Source organism: Hyposmocoma kahamanoa, unplaced genomic scaffold (genome assembly GCF_003589595.1).
Source record: "Hyposmocoma kahamanoa isolate Upper Pololo Valley unplaced genomic scaffold, ASM358959v1 93, whole genome shotgun sequence".
Lineage (NCBI taxonomy): Eukaryota > Metazoa > Arthropoda > Insecta > Lepidoptera > Cosmopterigidae > Hyposmocoma > Hyposmocoma kahamanoa.
In genome coordinates, this window is record NW_020654810.1 from 13,039,445 (window position 1) to 13,048,467 (window position 9,023).

Genomic DNA, 9,023 nt, shown 5'->3' on the forward strand with positions numbered 1-9,023 from the left:
CCTTGTGCTGATCTTTAGGTTATACATTTTATTATTGTTCATAAATGCATTTTGTAAATTTTGGAATAAATGAATTTGACTTTAAATGTACTATGTGATATAGTTATTACTAAAGATAGGTAATTACTTAGTGTACATTCCGCATATTAGCTTGGTGCAGCAAGCGAACAGTTAGCTAGGTGACTGAAAATCAGCAATGCTGAGTCTTTAACCTTTTTGTCCACATCACTCAACTGTTTATTTCTACTCGTTTTTTAAGTGTTGTGTTCCTTATGTTTAGTGGAGAAATAAATACCTTTTTATTTTTTATTTTATTTATGTTGTATGGAATCCTCATCAATCATATCATGTCAACCTATCGCCATATGTTCGAAAGAGTAGCCTTCTAAGTCCACTCGAATGGAACGTTCACTCATGAAATCCGATATCCAATTGCAAATGAAGCCCATAACATGGAAGCTTGCTTAAAAGGCTTGCGTGTCAAACCCTGTCAAAGGCTTTAGAAATGTCCAAAGACACTGCAAGTGCTTCGCCTTGCTTTTCTGTAACCTCGCTCAATATGTGACAGGCATACACAATAAGTTCCCCGGTGGATCGCCCTCACTGAGGAGGTCATTGTCTTCAATGTATCACAGGAGATGGTTGTTGAGTACACGTTCCATAGTCTTGCAGAGTATGGAAGTGACTGAGATACGTCTATAGTTGACAGGTTCAGCTCTGCTTCCCCTTTTGGGTCAGGTTGCACGTTTGCAAACTTCCACGACCTGGGAACTACACCAGTCTCAAGTGAGAGGCGATGCAGGCGTATGAGAACAGGAGACAGCTCAGGCGCACGTAGGACTTCTAGCCGGCTATATTAAAGGCTTTCTTCAGACTCCGAGTACTCAGAGCTTTGCGCAGTCGAGCATCTGCCCGTGCTTGGTACGCGGACTGCGTTTGTGCTTCAGCACGACTGCAGTGAGCGTGTGGCCCATTGGGTATATCGGAGTATGGTATGTAATACTCCATACCCAAACGCAAGACCTCGACTACGGCATCAGCACAGCTCGACGAGTCTCCTGAAGAAAAGCAAACCTGCCAAGGATATGAGACAAAGAAATGGCGCATTTCATCCCAATCTCTTAACCTGTATCGCCACACTCATCTCATACCACTAAGGCCATGATGGGTGGGGAGTATATGGATACAGTTTTCACCAGACATGGGTCGGAAGTACCCAGTGGGGCATCCAGAACCACAGAGTATCGGTCCGGATCAGTTGTCAGCAGAAGGTCCAAGCAATTAGCGGTATGAGAGTCAACATCTGGTATCCTAGTGGCGTACTGACAAGCTGGGATAGGCTTAGTTTACGTTAACGCAAGTTTACGCGTCTCTCTCCGAGCGTGATCGGTCATCTGGTATGAATAACCATTCTTGATGATCCTTATCCAGAGTATACCCGTAGATAAGATACGCCGTGTCAGTCGGACGGCTGCTCTGCGTCTCGGTGAGGAACAGCAGCTGCGGTTTATCGGTTTCAAGATGATGATGGACCATATAGAGATTTGAGTGCAGACCTCGGATGTTAGTGAGGTGTTTTTTAGTGGGAGGACGTGCAACCGCTATATAAACTTATTACCCTTTCTGTTTTTCATTTCATTGTTTTAGGGAAGTGAATAGTGTTCAACCAAGCAGCAAACCTCACACTGCCACACGAGGGTACAATCGGTTTGGAGACCGCGGGGACGCCCGAACCCCCCCGGAGATGTCCACCTGGTCCTCCCTTCTGGTAGCCAAACGGCAAGGTGGAGCATTCCGGGATTTTTCGTTAGGTGGCGAGGCAGCCTTTCACGGGTGGCTTTCCCGCTACTTGGGCCCCCAACTTCCCACAGTCGGTCAGTTGTAGCGTGCTTCGGATCCCGCTAGCCTCCAGAATCGAGTGCTCAGTGTGGCAGTACAAGCAGCTACAACTTGTCGTCAGACACAATGCAGCTATTCAGACCCAACCTCCTAATGGCAACTCCCGAACACGAGTCGGAACACGGTGGCGACCATATGGCGACTCGACTACGTCGGGAGAGTGATGACTAGACTTACCACGGCCGAAGCCTACCGCTAGTAATTGTTGCCCTTTAGCACCATTCAGGGGTCACTGGTAGGGTCTCGAGGGCAAACCTACGGAAGCGAGCAACATCAACCCCCTAATGATACACTATGTGACAACACTTTTAAAGAGAAACAAGACGTATCACCATAAAGTTTTTGAAATTTAAAGGATACTATGTTCCTAAACGATCAAGGTAGGTAGTAAAAGTAAGATTTTGTGCGTGACATGTTGCTCTAGGCATCAACACCATCACCGCCAAATAGTGTAGCACATATAATCGCGCACTTCGCGCAATTCGAGGGTCAATTTAGTATGTAGTTTAATAAAATATCATCGTAAATTGAAGTTTAATATTAAAAGGAAATGTGTAAAATTGTATCAAGCAAAGTTTTATCCAAAATATTTTTTTTTTATTAGAGATAGTTTTCCGTTTGAAAAAAAAAACACGGCAAACGATAGTCGTCGGTTTGAGAGACCAATGCGCGGGTATACGAAGGTTAAGAATCGGTAATCGATCAATATACTAAACTCGAGATATGTCATGCATAGACCTTAATAAAATAAGACAAATAACGTGAATAATAAGCTATTACGTTTCTAGGCGTGCGATTGATAAATTGCCCCCGTCGACAGGGTCTATATTAAGGCATTAGCGCGATTAACTTCAAGTTAAAGCTCAAATTGAACCATTTGCCCTTAAGAAATCTATAAAACAGTAATTCAAAATACAAATACTCAATTCCAATTAATGACGTCTAGTGACCTAAAATGGTTTATAGTAGTTATTTTTCAAATTATACAGAGTTATCTGCAATTATCATTTAGTACAAGGGTTTGCATTTATAGTGTTCCATTTTGGTACAATAGAAATAGAATTTATTTTTTATAATATCAAGTGACGGGACGATCAAGTCATGCGCCTACACCCCCACTACACCCCTGTCCATAACAGTTACAGTGCCACTCAGAGCTTTAAATCGCATCTAACTGAGGGGCACCGCCACTGCGCCCATCATCGTCATCAGTTTATTTTGTAAGGAACTTTTTTTCATTAGGAGAAATGCGTTACGCATACCGCACGCCCGGGGGAGGCGTGGGGTTATGTGGGACTCTCCTCTCTAAGAAGTGAGGCCTACCCATTAAAACTCCGGGGGTGTTTCTCCACGCACCATGTAGCGGGAACGCGGGGACGCTTCCGCATTCTTCCGCGAACCCACCGGTGCCGTCCGTTTGCACGGACCCTCACAGAGTCCATGGTAATAAGCCAAGTTACACATTGATTTTATTTTAATAATACTTAACAAACCGAATAATATCTCAATCCATGTCGTAATCTTCTCTACATTATAGTGAAGCTATTAAAAAAGCCATTAAACGTAACTTGATTTTTGTATTTTGAAATAAAAATAATGACATACGAGGAACGAAACCTACGTAGGTTCTTGAGTATTTGTAAATGGGTACAAAATGTTGATATGGTTTCTTAATTATTAATGGTAGATGTCATGTTTTTTGAAGATACCAAGTAACGAGTCGAACCAGTTGTGCGTTTGGTGGTAAGCGACACGCCTGTCCATAACAGTTGCAGTTTAAATTACAAAGATGAGGGTGATCTGCTGCGCAGATGACACCCTCGTCACTGCTCGGGGCAGGACTTATGGAGAGGCCGCGCGGTTGAGCACCGTAGTGACATCTCTCGTGGAAGAAAGGATCCATCTGTTGGGTTAGTCTCTATACACAAAACGGAGCCCCTCCTATTCCATGGCCCGCGCAGAGGCCGCCCTAGGGAGGCAAGGATCGCCCTTTTTGGGGACGTCTCCCCATCCCAATCAAGGCGAAATATCTGGGCCTTCTACTAGACGGGAGGTGGAACTTCAGGACGCAAATTGCCCAACTCGCTCCGAAGCTGGCGGGTACTGCTGCCGCCCTAGGGCGGCTCTTGCCAAACGTAGGCGGACCAGGCTCGGTTTGCAGGCGCCTGTATACAGGAATAATCCGGAGTATGGCCCTGTACGGCGCACCGGTTTGGGTGGAAGCTCTCACCGCTCGACTTAAACCCTTCTTGCGGAGGCCGCAGAGGGTCATAGCGGTGAGAGCGATCCGGGGTTATCGCACGGTGTCGTGGACGGCGGCCTCTCTTCTGGCGGGCGATCCTCCCTGGGAACTCCAGGCGGAGGTGCTCGCGGAAGTGTACCGATACCGAGCGGCCATGCAGGCCAGGGGGGAAAGGCCGAGCGCCGAAGACCTGGAGAGGATCAGGGCAGCAGGCCGCGTTGCCTTAATCCGAAAACGGACGGATGACCTAGAGGCCCCAGTCCCGGCTCAGTGAGGATGGAGGCAGTTCGCTCCCACCTAATCCGCTGGGTCCACCGGCGATATGGGTCTCTATCATACAAATTGGTGCAGGTTCTCACCGGACATGAATATTTCGGCGAATACCTGCACCGGGTTGCAGGTCGGGAGACGACCCCTGTCTGTCACGAGTGTGGCGCTCCCGTCGATACAGTGCGTCATACCGTGGCAGAATGTGCCCCCAGCGGCACTCCCTGACAGCGGCACGCGGTAGTGGGCGGAGATCTCTCGCTATCGACCATCGTGGGCGCGATGCTCGACAGTCAGAGGTGTTGGGATGCAATGGTCTTCTTCTATGAAAGCGTACTTTCGCACAAGGAGGCCTCGGAACGGCTCAAAGAGGACGACCCCCTCGCTGACCCGCTCCGTAGACGGCGACTGGGGAGAAGAAGGAGGCAGTACGCCCACCTTCTTCCCCCGCTGTAGTGAGCCGTGGGGACAGGGGTCGGGGGATCCTATCTCCAAGTCTGTGCTCACAAGTGTGAGGGTGCCTTTGTGTTGACCCGAGGCACTCTCCGAATGCCGGGGTCCGCTCACGCGGACCATCCGCCGAGGCGTTCCTGTAGTATGCGTAAGCGAATCCAGTGGCGTCTCGCTATGGCGGTGGGGGTTAACCGCTGGGTTTTAGTGTGTATACCGGGCTAGAGCCCGGGAGTCACACATAACCGCTCGCAGCTCCCCCCGAGCCGAGCGGTACGCGTAACGCGTTTCCCAGAGTTAAAAAAAAGGCTTAAAAGAAAAAACATTTTCCTCTCGAAATTACTGTCGAGGTAATGAAAATTTCAGCAAACTTTATTTCCGGAAAATGTCATTTCAGACAACTGATAGGTAACCCTCAGCGCTACCTACAGGTTTTGTCGTTAATACAAAATTTTATCATTAATGGCGCGTGTTGTCCGCATTGAATCATTTAAAACCTTTTTTAAGGATATCCTCAATCTGATTGAGATATGTTCGCCGAGGTCTACCTCTCCCCACGCTTCCATCCACATTAGCTCTATAAATGTATGCCGTCAATCTACCAACATTTATTCTTTCTACATGGCCAAACCATCGAAGCATCCCTATCTATCTCTCTATCCTTGTCACTACATCATCTTTCATACCACAACGCTCTCTTACTTTACTGTTCGGTATTCTATATTTAAGACTAATACCGCAAATATTGCACAAAGCTCTTATTTCTACAGTATTCACCCTGCTTTCATGTTTTTTCTGCCACATCCAACACTCACTCACTTACGGTTAGGTACATTAGGGTTAATAAATTTTTTCACATCAATAAAATAAAATCAAATGTAAAATATAAATGACTGGATGATAATATTGTATTAAATAGTAAAAGTACGTGCAGTTTCACCATCAGCAGGATAATTAGCACATTCGACAGATGCCTGCTTCAATTTCCACACTCAGCGCTATTTCCGTGCCGACAATAAATCGATCCCTTTACGGCTTGATCTCGTAACTATACGTGCGACTATTCCAGCCACAAACTTGCAAACGACGATAGATATTTTGGATAGTATTACTTAAATAAACTAAGGTAGTGTATGAACACGTCGATAAAACAAAAAAAAAATGAAAAAAAATAAATACCGTGCGTTGCAGAAGTTACATAAGTTTTTCTTTAATTGGAGATTGTAATGTAGATCACCTTTTAATATTTTTTTTTGTAAATTATTAATTCGGTTTTACTGTTACGTACAATAACGATATGATTGTGATCAATATGAACTGGATTGTTTACAGATGGACGTCGTATATATATATCATTATCACAGGTTAAATTATATAAAAATAAGTAGGCTATCTTGTGGTTATCGTGGGTATCTTGTCACATATACGAGTATTACTTAAATTCGTGGTCGTGTGTTGGTGTCAACATACGCACTGCTACTGCTGCCTGCTCCAGTGAGCAAAGAAAAAGGAAAACCTACAAAATGACAGCGGTTTTCGTATTAGCCAAAACAACTCAAGAAGTAACAGCGAAATATACAATATTTGTAAATATTTTATAAATACCGCTTGCTACATTTGCACTTCGTTGTTTCTACTGACAATAAATCGGACCCCTTTATGGGTCGATCTCGTAACTGTTCGTGAGAAGTTTACTCCAGTTTTAAATGACTTGTGCGGTCGTAAAGGACCAGAGATACTCGTAAATGTCAAAACTGTGCCGATTTATTTTGGAAGCTGATAAAGGTGTATAACCTTTACATAACATTGTATTAAAATAATTTGTTCGTATACTTTTTTGTAAGTTACAAAATGTCCTTTGTTTTCCTTGTAGAGTGGAAAACGTGATAATATATTTAAGGTCATAGGTACATACTATTTACTGAATATAGTCCCTTATATTAAGTACGAAATGTCTTTTACTAATAAAACAACATTCAAAATCTGATAAAATTACGTACAATAACGATATGATTATGATCAATATGAACTGAATTGTTTAAACTTGGACGTTGTTATATGTTACTTAACTAACGATAAGTTTTTTTGTAATATTTAAGCAAATAATTAATTATAAGGTATTTTAAATGATAAGTCTAAACGATTTCACCGCGTTAACTTTATTCATTATTTAAAACATCTACCTTATGCAATTAACGTATCATCATATCAATTAAATCGCGATAAAATATGACTAACGAGAGCACAATTAAGTACCGCGATGTAAATGTGTAGAAAATTTAAAGTTATTTTGCAATCAGCAGTTTAAGTTATATAATAATAGAATTTGAATTGAGGATAGTTTTTATACCTAATGACTATGAATCGAGCACATAGATAATATACATATAGTACACATTGACAGCTCGCCGTGGCATGTCATTGAGGGAGTAATAGACACATTTTTGATATCGCACTGTTAACACAATAGTTTATTAAGTCAAAAAGTGTAGGAAATGAAACTATTTATCCGGATTTAAATCGTGTATATTTGTTTTTTCAAACAAACCAACGTTTCGGGCCCTTTACAGGTCCATAGTCATGGTCAACTGTGCCCTTTACAGGTCCTATGTAAAGGGTCCGAAACGTTGGTTTGTTTGAAAAACAAATGTACTCGATTTTAATCCTGAAAAGTTTAATTTCCTATGTTTAACAATCGCGAAAACCTAGAACTCAAAAAGTATATTTTTTCAGAATCGATGAAAACCAACTACTCTTTAATTTCCTGAAAAGATGACTATAACGTTTTTCTTATGAAATATAATTGCGCATTTGACATCTATCTGACCTAATGGAAAGTGACGATGAGGTCGACGATGGAGCATGCATACCTAAATAATGCCTATTCACTCTCACCTTGAAAAAAAAGGTCCAAGTTATAACGTTCAGGGAACAAGTCTGCAAGCAGGGAACTCCACTGAACACTTCGTGCGAATCTTTGGATTATCCACAACATAAGGGTGGTACCCAAGCCTACGTCTGGTTCCCCGATGATGGAAAGGGGAAGGCGGAATTAAATCGTGTAATCATTTATCGTGATACGAGGGGCGTTCAATGTATTCTCGGTATAGGTATGAAATAATAGGCAAAAAATTCTAAATAAAATTTATTTTTCAATATAGTCTCCCATAGCCTCAATACACTTATTTGATCGGGTAAATAACTTTTCGATGCCCTCGAAAAAATATTTTTCCTCTTTGCCTGAAAAATGTTCATTAATTGCCACCTTCAACTCTTCATCGTCGGAAAAATGCATACCCCGAAGATCTTTCTTTAGGTTTGGGAACAAAAAGTAATCACTGGGGGCCAGGTCAGGGCTGTAGGGTGGATGAGTGATTTCTTCAAATCCACAATCCCTCACAGCAGCCTTGGCAACGCGCCCTGTGTGAACCTTGTCTTGAACTTTGTCATAAAGAAGCAAGACACCAGCGTTCAATTTTCCAGGTCTTTTTTCCTTTATAGCGTCCTTCAAATTGCGTAGGCTGTTTGCGTAAGCTGCAGCAGTAATACTTTGACCCATTTTGTGTATTCGATCAGTAAAATTCCCTTAAAATCCCAAAACACTGTGGCCATGAGTTTTCCGGCGGATGGGCAGACTTTAAACTTCTTCGGTGGGTCTGTTCCTTTTTTATGCCACTGCATGGACTCTTGCTTACTCTCCGGATCATAGTGATAAACCCACGTTTCATGCATTCACAATGCGTTCAAAAATTCCACTCGGATTTTCGCTACAGAGCTCCAAAAACCCCTTACTGCACTCAACTCGAACTGGTTTCTGAAGCGGCGTGAACATTCACAGCACCCATCTGAAACCTGACTTTTGAAAGATTCAGATGTTCATGAAGGATAGTGTGAATGATACCCACGGATAGCTTAGTCTTTTTTGATAATGTTTTCACTCTGATACGGGCATCTTCCAATACAAGTTTCTCGACAATTTTGACGTATTCTTCAGAAGTGGCACTTACCGGCCCTCCAGCGCTGGGGCGGTCTTCAATACTCTCTCTACCCCGTTTAAATTCACTAGACCACTTCTGAATAGTAGATAATGAAGGAGCAGAATCTTGATAAACAGCCACCATTTCTTCATGAATAACTTTTTGAGTCTTTCCTTGTTTTGTAAGGA

General features: G+C 43.0%; 2 protein-coding genes across 2 annotated transcripts; both read left to right on the top strand.

Annotated features, from left to right (window-relative positions):
* Positions 1-3,688: 3,688 nt before the first annotated feature.
* LOC113237035 lies at positions 3,689-4,415 on the top strand. Its single transcript, XM_026473277.1, has 2 exons — positions 3,689-3,809; positions 3,877-4,415. Exons 1-2 carry the CDS (start codon positions 3,689-3,691, stop codon positions 4,413-4,415), a joined length of 660 nt encoding a protein of 219 aa, XP_026329062.1.
* A 2-nt stretch (positions 4,416-4,417) lies between these two features.
* LOC113237036 lies at positions 4,418-4,864 on the top strand. Its single transcript, XM_026473278.1, has 2 exons — positions 4,418-4,591; positions 4,640-4,864. Exons 1-2 carry the CDS (start codon positions 4,418-4,420, stop codon positions 4,862-4,864), a joined length of 399 nt encoding a protein of 132 aa, XP_026329063.1.
* Positions 4,865-9,023: the final 4,159 nt, after the last annotated feature.